General features: G+C 33.7%; 1 protein-coding gene across 1 annotated transcript; it reads left to right on the top strand.

Annotated features, from left to right (window-relative positions):
• Nucleotides 1-450: 450 nt before the first annotated feature.
• Nucleotides 451-20,234, top strand: LOC126778142 (coiled-coil domain-containing protein 63-like). The gene is made up of 12 exons (XM_050501557.1): nucleotides 451-550; nucleotides 761-883; nucleotides 1,539-1,638; nucleotides 2,666-2,763; nucleotides 2,864-3,003; nucleotides 3,494-3,668; nucleotides 5,079-5,261; nucleotides 8,796-8,946; nucleotides 9,562-9,733; nucleotides 18,030-18,162; nucleotides 18,785-18,915; nucleotides 20,039-20,234. Exons 1-12 carry the CDS (start codon nucleotides 464-466, stop codon nucleotides 20,232-20,234), a joined length of 1,689 nt encoding a protein of 562 aa, XP_050357514.1. The 5' UTR covers nucleotides 451-463.
• The last annotated feature ends 1,220 nt before the right edge of the window (nucleotides 20,235-21,454 follow it).

The following is a 21,454-nucleotide window of genomic DNA, read 5'->3' as shown; positions in this document are numbered from 1 at the left end:
TCAGATTGACATCGTAATTGTCAAAGTCACAGTCATCATTATTGACATCCTAACCTTAATGTCAATGTCAATGTCATGTCAATGTCAATGTCATCGATATCGTAATCGTAATAGTCAAAGTCATAGCCATCGTCATTGATATCGTAATCGTAATAGTCAAAGTCATAGCCATCGTCATTGATATCGTAATCTATCGTATTGATATAGAAGTTATAGATATCCTACAGCGCCATCAAGTGGTTATCATAAAATGGATAGTATAAATTTTCTTCTTTGAAAAAAAAATTATACTATATATGCCAACTTTCATTGTAATTTGTCTAACGGTATCGAAAGCTATTGATTTCAAACGGATATACTAATATCGATTTTTATATATAAGATTAGACAAACTCAATATCAAGAGGGCTATGTTATTGATACAAGGACATTTACAACGAATTTTACAAATATAACATACCCAATGGAATCTTTAAACCCAGAACAGCAATCAAATGATTTGGATGTCGCCAAAAAAATGGAAGACGAACGTCTTAGATTACAGAGACAGGTATATATAAGTAAATAGTTACATAACACGTTTATATCATAATATTATACATATCTAACTCTATTGGTTTCATTTTCTCACTCTGTCATTAGGGTGCGCGTACCACTCAATGCGTGCGCAGGATATGGTCTGGAATAAATTATTATTAGGTTGATCATAGTAATAAATGCATCTTTTGTTTCTATTATATAAAATAATATATTTATAAAGGTTCGTATGATACAAACGGATAGGCTACATCGCACTATGGGCGTTCATCCAAAGTTCCGCAGACAGGACAATTTATTGAGGACACTGAAGAAGGAATTTCTGAATCTTTATAAGGATTTGAAGGTAATGTAGAAAATTAGTATAATAAAGTAAAGAAAGTGACTGTAAACGTTCTATTGCTGGGCAAAGGCAATTCAGAATATTTGGATCATATTACGCCAAGCTGATCAAAACACATCATTATGAAACAAATCATTGTTTGATATACATAGCGCAGATACTTTTGTAGCAGATGTCCTCAAGATTTTCTTTACCATCGTGCACATGAAAACTCTAGCAAATATTTGAATTTGATCCCACTATAGTCGGATAAGATTGACCTGTTGTAACCAGTAGAAAAATATATTTGTAGATACAGTTCTATTAAGTAAGTAAGACAATTAAACACAAATAAAGCGTATAAAAATTCAGTGCGTAAATGCCAGGACAAAGTAAATTAATTTCCTAATGTATATAAAGCGTGGGCAGTATATATAAAACAGACCCTATTATAATCTTTCATTACTGTTTAATTTATCCAAACAACTCAACAATAGATTCATAATGCTACGAAAGACAATAACAGATTATAAGAAAATATAAATAATAATAAAACCTAAAAAAACATTGCGTATATTGAAAAAGGTAATCTTGATATCATTCACTTAATGTCCTAAACAAACAGCTTTGTATTATATTTTCAAGACTGCCCCATGATAATATATACTTTTATTTACAGATTGCTAGATCTGGGGCCCATAAAAAGAATGATAGGAAGATGAAAATCGATCTCGAACGAGCCCTTTTTTTGCGGACACAGACCAAGCAAGAGTGTATAGGTTTGTAATATACAGACTATATACATATTATAAAACAAAACCACTGTATGTGTGTATGAACGCGATCAACATTCTTTGATTTTCACGAAAGTTTTTCATATTTGGTGTAGGATACGACTGCAGATCCGGAGGTTCCGTATTCAAATCCTTGATCAAACCCAATAACACATTGGGTTTTTGTCATAAAATTATCAGCAGCAAGCTCAAAGTTTGTCAATCAATTCCTCTGCTTTTCTAAGCGGGAATCCTTTTGCTAGTCGGTACAGACGTACTCACTAATAGACATTAGTGACCTTGTAACGTTGATCTGAGCGAGGTTTTCTTTTCGAGAATCTGAGGAGCTGAGGTCTTATTCACACAATAAGTATATTGAATTAACTATAGATAACTGATTATGTGTATCACACAGTATATAATTTAACGCGGGTGAAACCACGTACACAGCAGCTGTTATATAATCAAATGATAGATGAAAGTCAACATGTTCACCTAACTGTCTATCAGTTGAACTAGCGCACCCATTATGAAGGTCTCACTGGCTTACTCACCCTTCAAACCGGAACACAACAATACCAAGTACCGCCGTTTTGCGGTAGAATATCTGATGAGTGGATATCAACCCAGACGAGTTGCACAAAGCTCTACCACCAGTAAAAAATTCATGTGCTTAATTTGTGATAATAATTCATCTCGTGCTTGACGGTGAAGGAAAACATCGTGAGGAAACCTGCATGTGTCGAATTTCACTAAAATTCTGCCACATGTGTATTCCACCAACCCGCATTGGAGCAGCGTGGTGGATTAAGCTCTAAACCTTCTTCTCAAAAAGGGAGAGGAGGCCTTAGCCCAGCAGTGGGATATTCACAGGCTGTTACCGTTACCGTACATACTTTTCCGTTAAAAAGATGTTCTGACTTTGCATAAGTCGAAAACCTCGAATTTTTGGTCTTACAAAAACTATTTTTTAGTAAGCAAACTTTATTTGCAACTTTATAATATTATATTATTAAAATATTTGTTTTTCCAGAGGGTCTAACACTTATGGATCAAATAGATGGATTGTTGCACCGTAAAAATAAGCAAATGACTAAACTGAAGGGCGTTGTCAACTCTAACAATGGTCAGGTATACTATAAAGAGCTTACTTATTAACATTTAACGTTGATGTTCTTTCATCTTTTATATGTTTTTAAACAAATTTATAACACATTACGATTTTTTAAAGATTGAGGAGCGCCGTTACTTGAGCGAGAACAGACTGACTTCCGCAGAAAACAAATTAGAAGCTGCAATGTGGAGATTCAATGTTGTTCAATGTGAGAATAAGAAAATACGGGATGAAATTGAACACATGCTCAAAGATAGGTGAAGTATATTAATAGTCTTAAACCCACTGCTAGGCATATACTATTAATATTAAGGCATATGCCTTCTCATTTTAAGAACTACTGCAGATGAGTGGATACACATGTGGCATAAGATCTGATGTCCTCCTAACTGATTTCGGTCGCGGCCATTTTCAAGGAACCAACTACGCAGGACATTCAGTGCACAAGTGTATGCGGAAACACAGGTGAATTTTCTATTCCCTTCCCCTCAAAATCCGATGGGACGGAAAATCCGACTAGACAGGAAAGAGTTCAAATGCTAAACCAAGGGCCACATTCCGAGGCACAGGAGTTCATTTTTCGTACAAAAGATCGGGATTGCGACTAAACAGGAAAATCATATTAGCATTATTGCAACCAAGCCAGGCAGTCATGATTTTTTAAATTTGATTCGAATATATTTATTTAGAAATATAGTATATTATATTAGTATATATAGAAATATACTATATTTAGAATACTTTTAGAGCAATTTTCAATCAATCGTGGACGAAAATGCTGAACTCATTAAACAAGGGCAAGAAGTTTCTCACGGATCTTTTCGAATCATCGACCCTAGCTTATGACCAGCGTGATGAATGGTGCACCAAACTGAAGTCCGTTCAGGATAAGGGAAAAATTGATCAAATGGTCCAGATTCAAGTATATTAAACATTATTTGAAAATAGATTTTGTAATTATAATAATTACAGTGTTCAATTTAACAAAGAAATAACCAGGACTCAGGATCGTTTTATTCTCAAAGTTCCTAAAGATATTAATTGAGCAACGGAGATTTTTTGAACGCTGTCTAAGATCCTGTTGTCAAACCGTATAAATCGCCTTACAAAAGAGTTCCTGACTCAGTCGATTATCAGGAGTAATTAGTTTGTATTTGTTCTTGTTATGAATATCAAACTTTCCTACAAAATAATGAATATTTTTCTCAATCTGTATAAAATATTCAGGCAACGTCTGCCGCATTTTGATAGTGACATCACATGCAGTAACTTTTAAAGCGTGTGAAGCCACGCGGAACGGCTAGTTTTATTACGCGATGACAGCTTCCACTCCAATTCCTGAATCGATCACACCTTATCGCCCTACTTTATTGACACCTCGCTGATAACGCAACCCCATTAATTTGTACCTCGACACATCCATTTGTTTATGGATAGTAATGCTTTTAAAACTTGGTCACAAGATGTATTGATTAGACATATTAAAATTTCTGGTGGAAATAAAGGCATTCATGCCTCACAATTGCACACTTTATTGTTAAAGAAACTGTTTAGGAAATATATTTTATGTCCGAAAGCATATTGTGTGTATTTTTATCGTATATATAATGCACTTGGCCAATGTATCGTGATAATACCGCCCGTTGCATGCTTTTATTTTATATTCAGTCTTAAGCTTTTTTTTTTCTTTTATATATAATATTTATTCCTTTGTTTAATCTCACTTTAAATATATTTATTATTATTATTATTTATCCTTATGAATTAGAGGCCTATAAACACATATACGTACATACATGAATAACTGTATATTCACACAAATGCCGATTTTTATTGTGATATTTATATATTATCTTTATATTTTTAGTAAAAGTAGACTTAAAAGAGTTTTTCAAGAACCTAAAGCTAATATCATTTTTGTGATATTGTTTTTAAAAGTTTCATTTAATTCTATTAGCGACTTTTATTCTACATTTTTATTTTATTATATTGTATTATTATTCTGTAGTCTTTATACAAATTATCATTTCTAAATTAGCTAAACACGATAAGATTATTGCTATCTAATTGCTATAACACAGAATATACGTAATATTGCATCGTGGTTTTATGATACCCTCATTATTTTAAGTGAAGAGTTTAATAATTGTTGTTGTTAATTTTTGTGTGTATGCGCCCGTGTGTTGTATATATATAATATTTAAATATGTTAATCTTGTTTTCTTCAATCTTTAAAGTGAATTGTATTATTTTTTGAGAAATAAATTCGTAAGCCGAAAAATCATTTATACTTATATGACTGCACGAGTTATCTGTTAATTAATGTTTCCAGGAAATGAGAGACCTACAAAAAGTATTTGACCATGAGATGAAACTATACAACTTTCTAGCGAAAAAAGGCGTGATAAGAATAAATAAGAAGGTACAAGACAGAGAAGAGGCACAAAAGAAGAAACATGAAGAAGATATACGTAAAGAAATCGAGTATCATCGAAAAATATTGAATGATATCCACGTAAGTGACTTCATACAATATCCTTAAAATAAATAAAAATATTTTGCTTATTTTGTAGAATAAAAATGCTTATCGTACAGAGTGAAAAGAGAATAAGTGAACAAGACAGCTAGAGTATTTAAAAAAAACTAATACATCTTTTTTGTTTTAAAAACCTTCAGGACTAAAGTCCAACCATTATCAGTTTATATATATATTTATATATATGACTGCCTCGTTGGTCTAGTGGCTTGATGTAAGGCCGCAGACCCGGAGGTCCTGGGTTCAATTCCCCAGGTCGGGCCAATAAAAAGTTATTGGGTTTTTCTGTCAGAAATTTCTCAGTAACAGCCCGGAGTCTGGAAGTTGGAAGTCGGTTCACTCCCGTGCCTCGGAAAGCACGGAAAGCCGTTGGTCCTGCGCCTGAACTCTTTCCGGTCGTGTCGGATTTCCGTCCCATCGGATAATGAGAGTTAGGGAATAGAGAGTTCACTTGTATTTGCGCACATTATTGTGCACTATAATATTTCCTACGTAGTTGGCTAATCTCTCTTGAGATTGGCCTCTTGAGGACATTATTATTATTATTATATGATTGCAATAGTGGTTGGCAAGGAGTAAAAAAATGGTATAATATGGTAAAAAAAGTTGAATTTTGAATGCGAGCTAAGTCATAATCTGAACTTAAAATTAATTTGCATACAAGTAGTTGAGCTGAATGGTTATGTCTAATAAATAAAGATATATTAATTACAAACTGTTTGTAGTGCAGAATACAAAGCTAATAACAAGCTGCATGGAATATGAAATATAAAGCTTATATATTTTTACTCCTTCTGCTATTGGAATACAGCACGAGTATATAGAGAATTGTGAATATTGAGGCAGTAAAAAAAACTTAAAATTAGTAAAAAATTAAAGCGAACTATTAGAATATCTATTAAAATATGCAAATTTGTAGCGTCGACACTAACCACCACAAATATTTGCTTTATAAATATTCCACGGACGGTTGTGAACAAAGCGTGATTTAAATAAAACACTCGTGGGTATGGATTTTGTTAAATTTTCACAGAAAATATAAAGCTTTTAGTCCGGTCAATTCGCTTATGTGAATATATTTAAGGCTAAAAAAACCTTAAATACTTTGAATCTTAATACATTACGTAGGAATTAAGGATGAGCAACATTATAACTCGTAGTTTCCTTAATCAAACCGTGCCAAAATATTGTGATTATTTGTACTACCTAAGCTGTGCTAATATAATAATGCGAAAGTAGCTTTGCATGTCTGTTTATTACGCTCATAGTCGAAATGTAGGACTGATTGTGATGAAATTTGGTATGAACAAGCTTGGATGATAAAGGCTACTTTTTTATACCTAACAAACCCCTCCGGAATATACGGCTTACTACGGGCTATAACTAGTATTAATACATACGATAACTGCCTGTAATTCTTTCACTATATATTAGGCCTCGTATCCTTTAGAGAAGAAGGTTTCGAGCTTATTCAACTTATTCGAGCTTTTAATCCGACACATGCATTTATCCTCACGATGTTTCCCTCACCATCTTAGAAGTAGATGAAGTGTAAGCACTTATTAAGCTTATGAAAATTCCGTAATGCTTGTTAGGGTTTGAACCCACAATCTTTTTAAAAGATACACCTGTTCTAACCTATGAGCAATATCGACTCAATGACTAAGGCTATTAATATCCCAACACTGCTTTCTAAACTAACAGCAGTTATATTTTGATAACTTAGAAGGGTATAAATCGTAATTCATTTGACTAGTTTTGTCAAAATAAATATCTGTCAAAATATATTCTGACATATGCAAGTTTCTTTTAACGCAGAGCATGAGACGAATTATTGTTCAATATCGATATTAATATATAAATCATATATTTAGAACAGGTCTAAACTTGAAACTGACTTAAGAAACGATCGTCATATGTGCCTATAATATACTGACTATAATAATTAGAATATTGAACTCAAAAAAGCGTGCCACAAATAGTCGATATTCAAAAGAATGGCACTTATGGCTCGAATAAAAATGAATGAAAATGAATAAAATCGAATATATCAACTGAATCGGTATTTTACATTTTTTATTAAACTTGTCGAAAGTCGTTTGGTTGAAAAGTGTGTCTGTAAGAGATCGCTCTTTTAAGAATAAGACCAGCTTTTTATGTATTATAACTTGCTGCTGCCTGCGACTTTATCCGCGTAAAAGTTTGTTTTATTACGATATATTTAAAAATAATATAATATGTATAAAATATAAAAAAATTAATCAATGTACAGTTACATGAATTGTACTTGTAGTTAAATTGTAATAGTCGTTGTAAAATGAAATTTAAAATAATCTAATTGACGAAAGTTATCGTTACATTCACTGTCATCCGATTTTAAACAATCCCTTAATGTTTCTCTTAGCTGAGCTTAATCTATCTGTGAAAACTGCATGAAAATCCGTTCCGCTGTGTTGAAAATATGAACGTAGTCCGAAATTAATGAGGCTAAACCTCTTTAGTGTCACTCTCTCTAATTATTTATTAAATGCAAATGTCTCTCATTGTACTCACGCTCCGTCTTTTTATTTAATCTTTCCCTAGCCTAGCTCTGTAAATCTATAAACTAATACTAGTATTCATTACGCAGCTTCGGAGATTAGCATGTACATATAGACAGACAAACAAAAATTAAAAAAGAATATGCTTTTTCTTGTTCTATTTTTTTTATAGCCCACACCCGTTTTTTTAATAATTTTGCTCAATGTACACACAGTTTCTATTGCATAATTATATGTATAAATGAGTCTCGTAGAATATTAAAATTACTTTAAATTTTGTGTACAGTATACCCTGTTTTATTTACATTATTATTTCTTTTTTATTTACATTAGATAGGTGGATTGGAAAACCTGAAAACGGTAATGGTAAATGGTAACCGCTACCCATTAAGATTGGCACTATGAAAAATATTAAAGATTGCAAACATTGCCAATGCGCTGCTCATTTTGTGAACTTAGAAGTTATATCTTTTGTGCCTATAATTACAATGGCTCGTTAGCCTTTCAAACAGGATCTCAGCAATACTAAATAAATTAGTGGTAAAGCAAGAAATATAAGTGGATGGTCACCAGCTTGCACAAATCCATATCACCATGTAATCTTGATCAGTAGAATTCAAATTTAGAATTTTTTTATGTTATAAACTGGCGGACGGACATGACCCACCTGATGTTAAGTGGTCAGCACCGCCCAAAGAAATTGGTTATTTGAGGAATATTAACCATTCCTTACATCGCCAATGGACCACCAACCTTGGGAACTAAGATGTTATGTCCCTTGTGCCTGTAGTTACACTTGCTCACTCACTTTTCAAACCGGGACATAACAATACTATATATTGCTGTTTTGCAGTAGAATATCTGATAAGTTGGTGATAATCACCCAGACGGGCCTGCACAAAGATCCACCACCTACGTTGATCAAAATTCGATGTACACTTTGAATTTCATTCACAAATTCGTAATTTTCCAGGACTACACAGAAGAAAGTAATGCGGATAAAATAATAGAAACGTTTCAACGAGTGGACAAAGAAAATTTTTCCATCTACAAACTTCTGAATGATTTTTGCGCTGAAAATGAAGTACTAAGAAGGAACCTAAGACTGATTCAACAAAATATTGGTGATATATATATTTATATATTACACATACAACATAATGTTTTAGTATACTTTATGTATATATATCTAAGTTGGCTTAGATATATATCAGGGTTTTCTCCATAGCCACAGTCATGATACGAATTTCGCTATGTGATCTTTTTTTAACCTATATTTAAAAGGTATATATACTTAACGCACTCTTTTTATTTTTTATTTTTTTCTTATATATTCTTTTAAATATATTGTTATATCTTCGTAAGTACAGAGTACATATTACTTAGTTACATCAGACTAATAAGCATATATTCAAAGTTTTATTTTGATAACGTAAATTAAAGATACAAACCTAGCATTTTCCTAAATGAATTGACCTTTTTTTTACTTAGTGGTAGAGCTTTGTGCAAGCCCGTCTGTCTACCGCCAAACAGCAATACTTAGTATTGTTGTGTTCCGGTTGGAAAGGTGAGTGAGCCCGTCCAACTACAAGCACAAAGGATATAACATCTTATTTGCCACATCGGTGATGTAGAACTGTTAATATTTCTTACGACGCCAATATATATGCGCGGTGGTGACCACTATTGGGCTAATATCAGCCCGTCTAACTCACTATATAAATAGATATAAAATACAGTGGACAGAAAAGATTGGAATGAGATGATGGAAGAAAAAAGACAAAAGAAATTGAAAGAACTGAAACAGAAATTAGAAGAACAAAAGCATATAACAGAAGACAAAAGAATACAGTTGAAGTTGAAGGTGGAACTTATATATGACATTATGGAAAAAGTCAATGAAATATTCAAGTTAGTAAAAAATATATTATTAAGTTTAAATATCCAATAAGTTAGATTTGATTTTGTATTACCTATATAAGTAACGGCCTCGTTGGTCTTGTGGCTGTATACAAGGTAGATCCCGAGGTACTGGGTTGAAATCCCAGATCGGCCTGAAATAGTTATATACTATATCTATTAGATCCTTACATATGAAATTAGCGTTTTGTCGTATTGACCACTTTGATTTGAAATATCTCCTCTTTGGTTAAGAATTCCAAATTCAAATTTATAAATTCATTTAGCTGGTACATTTGAGTTTTGAAAACAGACATTCATTTGTTTTTCCTCATTATTTTTTTCTTTGCGTCGCTTATTACCGCACAATGGAAAACATGAAATATCGGTATATTTACGAGTACGAGTTCTACCATGACTCCAGTGCTGCAGAAACAGCTCGATGGATTAATGATGTGTACGGCGCTGGTGTCGCAAAAGAAAGCACGGTACGTTTTTGGTTATTTTTGTTCTGGAAATTTCGACCTTCAGAACCAATTCCGTGTACGGCCGAAGACCAAAGTGGAAAATAAAGAATTAAAGGCTATTGTGGTAGCTGCAGGCTTCGGGGTAATTGATAAAACTATTAATCCACTTGAAGCAAATCGGGAAAGTAAAACAACTTGAACGATGGGTACCTCATGAATTTAGTGAATCGAACTTGCAAACACGCGTCGACTGCTGTGTTACTTTGCTCAACCGACACAATAATGAAGGGATTATAAATCGAATCATTACTTGTGATATAAAATGAATACTGTACGATAATCGAAAGCGCTCGTCGCAATGGCTGAACCCTAGAGACCCAGCCAAATCCTGCCCTAAACGAAAATTGACTCAGAAAAAGTTACTTGTGAGTGTTAGGTGAACTAGCACCGGTGTCGTTCACTACAGCTTTATAAAACCTGGCCAAACGATTACGGCAGATATCTATTGTCACCAACTGCAAACTATGAAGGAAGAACTAGCTGCTAAACAACCGAGATTGGTCAATCGCTCTAGGCCACTGCTGCTTCACGACAACGCAAGACCACACACTGCACAACCAACAACCACTAAGTTAGATGAGCTACAATTGGAATGTCTGCGACATCCACCGTACTCCCCGGACCTTGCTCCAACATTTTTTCCGGAATTTGGACAACTTCTTATAAAGAAAAAAAATTCAACTCCGATGCGGCAGCCCAAACCGCCTTCAAAGAGTTTATTGATTCTCGCCCCCATGGTTTTTTTAGTAAAGGGATCAGTGAACTACCTATGAGATGGTAAAAGTGCATAGATAACAACGGTGCATACTTTGATTAATTAAATATATTTTACAACAAAAAAATTGACTTTATATTCTTCCCGTACAAAACGCCAATTTCATATGTAAGGACCTATACTATATATACTATATATTTTGTATTAAAATATATAAGTTTTGTACTAATTAGATGACAAATACGTTGTTTTGGTTTTGGTAACTCGCAAATAGTCATAATAACTTAAAAAGAAGCTAATTTTGAAATCACAGACAGACACTTCAGTTTAATTTTTTGCATATTTCACTGGTGGTAGAGCTTTCTGCAAGCTCGTCTGGGTAGATGCCACCCACTTATCAGATATTCTACCGCAAAACAGCAGTACTTGGTATTGTTGTGTTCCGGTTTGAGGGGGGGGATGAGCCAGTGTAATTACAGCCAATTCCCAATTTCTTGATTCCAAGGTTGGTGGCGCGTTGGCAATGTAAGCGATGGTTAACATTTCTTACAATGCCAATGTCTATGGGCGTTAGTGAGAAAATACCATCAGGTGGCCCATATGCTCATCCGCCTTCCTATTCTATAAAAAAAATGTTTAGATTTCATATGTAAATAGGAATTTTGTATCATATATATTAACAGGTAGCTAACGCTTATTTTAAATTAGGGTCAGTTTATCCGTTTCTCCAGAACACCCTCAATCTTTGCATCTGTGAGATCTGTGCAAGATATTATACATACAGATAAAATCCATTATTATACGACTGTGGTAATGGACTCCTTTGTTAATATGTAGGACGATTGTACTGGTGGCAGAATTGTATCAGACAACTAACGCTTTCCGTCAACACCGGGCGCTGAATTTAAAACACAACTTATACTCTTGAAATGTTTTATTTCAATATTAAAATTTAAAAAATAATTAAATTTAAATATTTTAATTTAATTATTGTTTTTTGTAATTTGAAATTTTGATGTTGATTATTCCAATGGGCCATCTTGGATTTCATTATACAAAAAACAACTGAAAACATAACTTATCCTAAGCCCCTTATCATATAATTTGATGCAAATAACATGTATATCTTCGAATATAATTAAACAAACGAATCTGTCAAAATTACACAATCTCATTAAACGTGTAATCAATCATCAACGACGATCGTGCGGCGTCATTGACGCCACTCACCGGTGACGACCGACGCTTGTGGGTAGAGAGTATTAATTAATGCCGACGTGTTGATGTGATCGTTGCTACATTATTACAGCAACAATGGAAAGACACTACAAAAAAAATGATATTTCATATAATATTAAAATAATATTTATTCGATAAATAAACCACGCACGCATTACCTTTTCCAAGTAATACGATAAAGCTATTTAAAAAAAAAACATTATTAGACAAGACATATAATTCTATGCTAGATTACATACATGATATGCATTGATTTAGTCTTCGTTGATACTCTTGCATTATGTTTGATGTGTTTTGTCGCCTGTCGGCTGGTTCTAAGCGTTGTAATGTAAAAAAAAATATACGATGGTTGATATTTCTTAGAATGCCAATGTCTATGGGCGTTGGTAACCACTTACCATCAGGTGGCCCATATGTTTGTGCGCCTTCCTGTTCTATAAAAAAAAACCTTCAGTAAGATCCACGGATTCAATCCACCAGACAATATCGGCTTTAGATTATAAACTTCTAATAAATACCGCTCACCGTCGAGACGTCAGCTAAGAAACTTCCTCTAAAGTCTTTGAAAACATTTTCTCAACAGTTTGTTGCAAAACATTTCTTCCCGATCGCATAGTGTACGTAATTGATTGGTCTGAGTATATCGTATTGTGAGACCTGGTGCCTCATCAATTTTAAAACTAGTTACAAAGTTACGTTACATTTCTCGATTAATTCATTTTTCAAATAAGTTATTTCACGCTTTACTAGACTTGCTTAATCAAATTAAAACATTCTCTATTCTTAGTTCTTAAAAATTATCGTATATAGCCTTTCAATGAGTAATATTTATCAAAGATTTTTTAATAAGTGACTTAAATTTATTGATAGGAAAGTTATATTTGGTACTAAATGCAAAATCACTCTGATTTACTTAAGCTTATATGACGAAGTGGTTTGTATCTTAGCGGAAGATTACGGATTTCAAGTCTGTAAATGTCCTAATAACAAGATTTTCGAAATTAATGCACCACACATACATATTTTCCCAGCATGTTATCCTTCACCGCTCCATGAGCACAAAAAATGTGTGGTGCTTTGTGTGATTCCCACGTTTAATTGTTGTCGAGTGATTCAAGTATCCTAACCCACTCGGGCATCTCGGCTCATACGAGTCTTTAATTTAATTAATCACAAGAGCATGTGTAAAAATTATAAAATTATGCATTTTCACAAAAAGCTAAAACTAAAAGTATATTTCTTACCTTTATCCTAGCCGAGGCGAAGTTTATATATAATTGATTGGTTCCGTAAGTAGGGGCTCATATTGCGGGGCACGCGCCCGATCAATTTTAAAACTAGTTTCAGCCACACGGATAATACTGTGGTCTTGAAAATTAATTACGGTTTTTTGTTAGAGTAAAATCGTTTTAAGATTTCAAATACTTGGTGGTAGCTTTGAATAAGCCCGTCTGGGTCTAATCCAAGTACCACCCACTCATAATATATTCTACTACCAAACATCATTCTTCATCATTCAGTTCTCTAAAACTTAAAATAAATTTTAAAATTTCTATTATGCATGCTGAGCTGATTGCTATTACAGAAGCTTTGTCATAAATTAGTTGCATTAATTTAAATTATATTGTAATTTTAACGGATTCAAAGAACGCTCTTCAACATTTATTACGATGTACTATTTATAATAATAAATATTATTATTTATTACTATGTAATAGTCCTAGTTACCGGGGATTACCTATCGCCTATGAAATTTGAAAAAATATATACAAATATATATCATGTAATAACAGTGTCTTTACAATGATACCTTCTCATATTGGTATAGAAGGCAATGAAATAGTTGATTGTTTGGTGAAAAAAGCCTTCTGATGTTGTTCCTTTTGCTTGCTTTTCGATCTATACAGAGGTTTTAAGTGGTCTTATACAAAATTGTCGCAGACAGTGGCAAGAATACTTTGACATGAGAGCTGCGACAAAAGGGATATGGTACAAAACAATACAGTCAAACTTAAGTCGCAAACCTTGGTTTATTGGTGCCAATATGAGTAGGTCTGAAATTGTAACAGCCTTGCGGCTTCGCTCCGGACACATTCCACTGAATAATTTGCCTCCTTAATTGGTAAGACGGTGTCATCTTCTTGTGCAGAATGCAATAAGAATGAGGATGTATACCATATATCAGCAGAATGTGTCCGAAATGAAGCAGAAAGAAATATTTTATTAATAAGATTTAATATTAATTTATTAGATATAGGAACTTTTAATAGCACACTGGCCTATCCTGTCTCGGATCAGGCTAGAATGTTATATAGAGTAGTACAAGTAGGATTAAGACAGAATTATTTCATTTTTGTTATCACATCATTAACTATTGTTGTGTTTAGGTTTAAAGAATCTGGGTGGTCTGGTCTGCTCTGGAATCGGCCAGTGTAGCTACAGGCACGTGAGGCATACCATCCTAATGGTCTTAAATTCTAATGTCTATGAGTGGTGGTGACCGCTTTTATGTCATACACACATTACCAAATTACAGAATAATTACATTACAAATCATGAACGCTTGGAAAGGTGGCAAGAATACCAGCAGCATTTCCTCGCTGAACCGCAATTCAGCTTCTTTGTGTGAAATAATTAAACTGTACATACATGAATACGAGGTCGTTTCGCTAAATTAAATATTTTCAGAATCTATTAGTTTTCGCTCGTGGCTCCGCCCGTGAGTGAGGCAGAAACGTCAACGCAATCTTATAAGTAAAAAAACTCACACTAGACACCCTGACTGGTACCAAATTTTGAAATTTTAATTGATAATAATTTTCCATTAAGTTAAAATTTAAATATCACTGATGATATATATATTTTTTTATTTTTACCATGGTTTAAGAAGCGTCACACAATTCTGATAACAACTAATTCATGGATAAGATCATAAGCTAATTTCCGTTTATAACAAAGGATAATTTACAATTAAACAAACAATGATATGTTTAACAAAGGGCTAATCTTAATAGCGCATCAACGCGGGTGATATCGGGAACACAAATATAATTATACTTGTATGCGTATTGAGGACAATCGATGCAATTTCGATCAAATTGGATTAGTTCGGACCGTGTCTTGGTAATGAATCAGTAACATGCCCTAAAGGTATATGATTAATAGCGATATGTATGTCAGTTGTCCGTGTGGACTTCATTGATTTTGATGTGTCTTGGTAGTGTTCAGTAACACCTTTATTATTTGAATGAAGAACTTCATAGTGGCATATACAGTGGCTGTCAAAGGGGCACGTTTCCGGGCGGTAGCTTAGGCACCTATTATAATCGATACCAATATTTTGTATATTTTTTTAATTTAAGTTTTTTAAGGTACTCTTCGAACCTATCTATTTAAAGTACTCTAAAAAATGTTTTTAATTATCTATCAACTTATTAACTAATAATTAATCCCCTTCCCCTAAGTCCCTTATTTTACCTCCTCAGAGATATAACATTCCAAAAACATATGTATATACTCAAGTTCCATAAGTTTCACACAAAAAATGACAAACTTCAAAACTTTTATATTTTATCTACCCCTTTAGGGGATGAATGTTTAAAAATCCTTTCTTAGTGCTCACCTAGGTCATGTTATAAGGAACTCCTTTACGGATATAGCTGTACACGCTTTTCGAGGCACCAGAGTGTAAATACTGCTTCCAGACTACGAGCTTTTTTGTTTTAATTTTGATGTAGACACCCTCACCCCCACCCCACTTTATTTCAGCTATTATCACACTTTAGTTCGAGTATTTCTTATGCTTTTGAAATCCTGCAGGACTATGTCAATACACTTTACTGAGACAAATTAAATAGTATTTTTACCGACTTATAAAAAGTAGGAGGTTGTAAATTCGTCTGTATATATTTATATATTTTTTTTATTTATGAACCAATTTTTTAATCTTTTCGTAGTCTTCTTCTATATATTTCAATAGTAGCTGAAAAATTTGATGTGATATTTAGACAAATATTTGACATCCAACCCGTGCCAGCACTGAGATGTATACAAGTGTGCTTCTGACTTAATATGATTCAATGTTTGTGATGTTGCTATTCAAACTACATTTGAACACCATTGCAATTAATCTAGCTGTACTATAATTACACACCTGTTCACTTAAGGATAAGCTTTAAGTTGTATACAACACGAATTATTATACAGTCTTTAGGCAAAGCTGTTGACTTTAACGAGATCTAGATAAACAAGACCACAATTGCGAACATAATATGTAAAGTTAAAAGCTTTGTCAATTATTTAAATATAATGTTATAAAAAAATATATTAATAAAGCTTAATAAAATAGATGTTTAAAAAAGTGTAGTAGAGTATATATTTATTTTTTATAGAATAGGACAGCGGACGAGCATATGTCCCACCTGATTGTAACTGGTCACCAACGCCCATAGACATTGGCATTGTAAGAAATGTTAACCATCGCTTACATCACCAATGCACCACCAACCTTGGGAACTAAGATGTTTTGTCCCTTGTGCCTGTAATTACACTAGCTCACTCACCCTTTTATCCGGAACACAACAATACCAAGTACTGCTGTTTTGCGGAAGAATATCTGATGAGTGGGTGGTACCTACCCAGACGAACTTGCACAAAGCTTTACCACCAGTAAACCAAAAGTAAAGTATTTGTTGATTTTCATACAGGATAATAAAATTTAATCGTATTTAATTAATATACTTTTGCATTTTAATCGTCAAGAATAAGTAACTAGATTAGACACGCATCTAACAAGAACGAACTATTACAAGAATATATCTTGTACTCGCTGTCTGTACATTTTACTTAAGTTGTGTTGTAAGTCTACGAAATTATACTTATTTATATCGACAGTTGCCTTAATAGTCTAGTGGCTTGCTTATAAGGCTACGATTTCCGAGGTCCTTGGTTTGAATCGTAGGATAGAGAAACAATTATTGAGTTTAAGAAACTTTAGTAACAGTAGCGAAGTTAGTCATTCAACTCTCAAGATCCAGGAGTGTTTACGTAGTTGTTTGTTCTCTCCAATCCTGTCAAATCGCCATTTACTTGGTGGTAGGGCTTTACGCAAGCCTGTCTTGGTAGGTACCACCCACTCATTGAATATTCTACCGTTAAGTAGCAAAAATTAGTATTGTTGCGTTCCGGTTTGAAGGGTGAGTGAGCCAATGTAACTACAGGCACGAGGGACATAACATCTTCGTTCCCAAGATTGGTAGCGCATTGGCTTTAAAAAAACAATTAAGAATCCTAACTTCCACCTGACTATGGGTGTGAAAATAAAAAAAATCTAACTTTACAATAAAAAACCTCGAGAAATTCGAAGTCACGAATAAATCACCTAAAAAAAAAAAGAAAAAGCCGAGATGGCCTAGTGGTTAGAACGCGTGAATCTTAACCGATGATCGTGGGTTCAAACCCGGGCAAGCACCACTGAATTTTCATGTGCTTAATTAGTGTTTATAATTCATCTCGTGCTTGACGGTGACGGAAAACATCGTGAGGAAACCTGCATGTGTCTAATTTCAGTGAAATTCTGCCACATGTGTATTCTACCAACCCGTATTAGAGCAGCGTGGTGGAATAAGCTCCAAACCTTCTCCTCAAAAAGGGAGAGGAGGCCTTAGCCCAGCAGTGGGATATTAACAGGCTGTTACTGTTACTGAATATTTCACTCCTATCCAATACTAGGGGACTATTAATAATAAGAATTAAATACGTTTCAAAAAGTTTAATAAGTTTTCTTATTAAAAACTCCATTATATATTAAAATTAATTTATCTTTCAGGACGTTGGACTGTTCAATGGAACCATATAAGAATCTACTCGGAGAAAAGACGCCATCGCTTCATCACCTCGGGTTAACCTTCAGACTAATAACCGACAAAATTAAGGAGATGGTGCAAATAACATACTATTACGTAAGTTCTATTTAGACGCATACAAGATTTATTTACGATTGCTGGATCTCATGTAGAAACTATTTAGCTGATAGATATGTAGATTTAATCGTATATCATAAAGTAATTACAGCCTTGTATTTGTATATTTTACGCATAAGCTTTCGCAGATTTTTAATTTGGCCCATCAATACATTTAAATCTGACGTTAATACATTGATAAAGATTATAAATTTCTATATAGATGATAAAAAAAACGTGTCGCTGTAACGTTATGTAAATAGTACTGTAATTTGTGTGTTATTATCGTACAGCCTCCTGTCTCTTTTATATATGATATGCTCTGTATAAGCATTTATTACTGTGCCCTTACAGTAAAATGTTTAGCCTTTTCACACATTGGTCTTATGGCCTATTGTGAAATATAATTATTTTTTTATATAAATCAAATGGACCACTTCTTGATAATTGGTCACCACCGCATATAGACATTAATATGCCAAACAGTAATACAAAGTATTACTGTTTGGCAGTAGAATATGTGATGTGGTGGTACCCAAACTGGCTTGCACAAAACCCTACCACCGAGTACCTTATCATCATTAACATCAAGATAGACAATTAGACAACAATTTCAATACAGGAACGCTTCGTTCAGAAAAAAGGCGATAAAACAAGCTCACGTCTTAAGAAGTACACTGTTCACCCTCAACCTTTAGATTACTGGACCGCCCCTTCCATTGGCCTTCTAGTTCCTGCTGACCCTTGTCCATCGTAAGTAATTTTTCTAGTTTTCAATATAATGACAATTCGTCAATGTTTCACTGATAGAAAAAAATCTAGATTTGGAGTTTATTTCAACACGCTGCTTAATGGGTAACTGTCTCGTTGGCTTAGTGACTAGATATAAGGCTGAAGATCCCGAGGTCCAAGGTTCGAAGCCCATGTTGTACCGTTAAATTGATTTTTTTTCTCGAAAAATTATCAGTATGTACCCGACTTCTGTCTGAATTCCTCGCGTTAACTTAAGTAAGTTAAGCACGCTGATCATCTTGTATCCCGTGTTCTATTTATTCGATCTTTATTTAAAACTAGAAAAAAAATAGTATAAGTAGCTACTAACTTCTACTAACGTGTATACTATATCTATGGAATATAAATATAACATTTATAACATAAAATATAATCATTTAAACGATAACTTTCAAACAAACAGATCAATATTTGACAATTATTGCTGACATATGGCGCATCCATATGAAACGTTGAACGATGAAACGTTGCAGACATCTATTGTCATATTGTTTAGTACAGAGCATGCTGAAAATAAGTGTAATGTCATAAACGACATGGAATTTAGATGTGATTACGTCCTTTTGCTTTTATTGTTACATAACTTATTTTAGTTTATAATGTTCTTTAATTGTAAGTTAAAGCCAAATTGGGGACAATAAATTTATTTATTATTAATAATGATATATCCTTTTTATATGTATTTAGGTAGGTATATTTGCGTTAATATCAAATAAAGAAACAAACGTAACAATAACAGCCTATGAATGTCCCACTGCTGGGCTAAGGCCTCCTCTTATTTTTTTTGTGGAGAAGGTTTGGAGCTTATTCGACCACGCTGCTCCAATGCGGGTTGGTGGAATATACATGTGGCAGAATTTCAGTGAAATTTGACACATGCAAGTTTCCCCACGATGTTTTCCTTCACCGTCAAGCTCGAGATGAATTATAAACACAAATTAAGCACATGAAAATTCATTGGTTCTTGGCCGGCTTCGAACCCACGATCATCGGTTAAGATTCACGCGTTCTAATCACTGGGCCATCTCGGCTCTTACAAAAACAAATAAAGAAAACTTATCAATCGTTCATAAAATCATTTCAGTTGTGTGGAAGCACGCTGGCTCTCTCGAGTGAGCGACACACCAGAGGTGCCTTTTGATAAACAGCAAGTAATCTCGGCTATAAGGGATCTATCTCAGGACCCAGCCTTCGAGAGGAGTGATCGAATACACCCCCTCAATGAATGCAGAGTTCCAAGAAGTAGAATTATACTCGCAAGGCGATATATGCAATATTAAATACATTATTTGTGATGATAAATTAATTTTTCAATAAATTTTTTGTTCTTGTTTAAAAATAATTCGTTAATTATTTATCTGCATTCAATTTATTTATATTTATTTGGTTATTTAAAAAAACCTTGTAGTTGGGTCAAAAGGATTTAGTAGGGCTATTCTGTAAGCGCAAACTTAAAAAACCACGGCGGTAATCGTCAGTAAAATGTCAGAAAGTAATATGCACATTGACCATAATAATTATCACCTTTCTGGAATACACGCATCAAAATAAATCGGTTGTCAACATTTCACGGGTGAGTAATGAAGTGAGTTCTTAAAGAATATATATAATAATATATTGCGAAAAACAAAACGTTAGCGCGATTCAGGAAAGTGTTTTATCATACAAATTTTTTTAACTCATGTGTCCGAAAGTTTTTCTTCATATTCCAAGTTCATTTCTCGTGTCACTTAAAAATGTCATTATTTCAAGAAGAGATTTAAATATGGCGTCGATGTCAAGCGTACGTGTCGCTAGGAATTCCGGCGGCAGCGGTAGTGACGTCACATCCGGTGGTGCGTTTCTTTTTGTTTTGCCAGCCATTTATGTTCTTCCAGAGGGAAGGTCTGTGTGATTTGATTTTTTTTTAAGAAATTAATTTTTTTATTATTTTTTTTTTATTTCGATTTATCTTAAATATTTACGTAAGTTTTTATCCAATAAATTATAAATGTTTGAACTCAGGACCCCAGAATCTGCAGCCTCTGATCTGACCACTAAACCATCGAGGCGGTCATACAAGTCAAACAAAGAATAGAATAATATACGAAGCTCAGAAACAACAAGCCAAACATTAATTTGATAAACCCCACCCCTATTCATGTAATCGGGAGAAAAAAAGACAATATTTATTTCCCTACCCTCCCATAGAAAATGTAATAAAATACCAGGCTGACATAAGTGTAGTAGGGACTCTCAGACAATATTACGTGCAGTGACGCGTCCAAGGATCGATTCTCGCTTCGTATATTGTGACTGTTATTTATTGCGATGGAATGAAGGTCACACAAGGCTGTACTTCAAGTTCAAGGTCTATTGTTAACAAGCGCAATATATCTAGTTGAAAAAAATAACTTACTCCTTGAGTAAAGTTAGACATTTAGGGTTCCGCAGTCAATTACAATACAGTTAAGCTTTTGATATAAGATTAACAAATATATATCATAATCATCATTATAAG

The sequence above is a fragment of the Nymphalis io genome, chromosome 25 (assembly GCF_905147045.1).
Source record: "Nymphalis io chromosome 25, ilAglIoxx1.1, whole genome shotgun sequence".
In the NCBI taxonomy this organism is placed as follows: domain Eukaryota; kingdom Metazoa; phylum Arthropoda; class Insecta; order Lepidoptera; family Nymphalidae; genus Nymphalis; species Nymphalis io.
Note: the sequence above shows the minus strand (reverse complement) of the source record. Positions and strands in the feature narration are given on the sequence as shown.

Coding starts and splice junctions, on each gene's coding strand:
- LOC126778142 (XM_050501557.1), top strand. CDS start 464: ATGGAATCTTTAAACCCAGAACAGCAATCAAATGATTTGGATGTCGCC. Junction 551..760: donor GTCTTAGATTACAGAGACAG/GTATATATAAGT, acceptor ATATTTATAAAG/GTTCGTATGATACAAACGGA. Junction 884..1,538: donor ATCTTTATAAGGATTTGAAG/GTAATGTAGAAA, acceptor TTTTATTTACAG/ATTGCTAGATCTGGGGCCCA.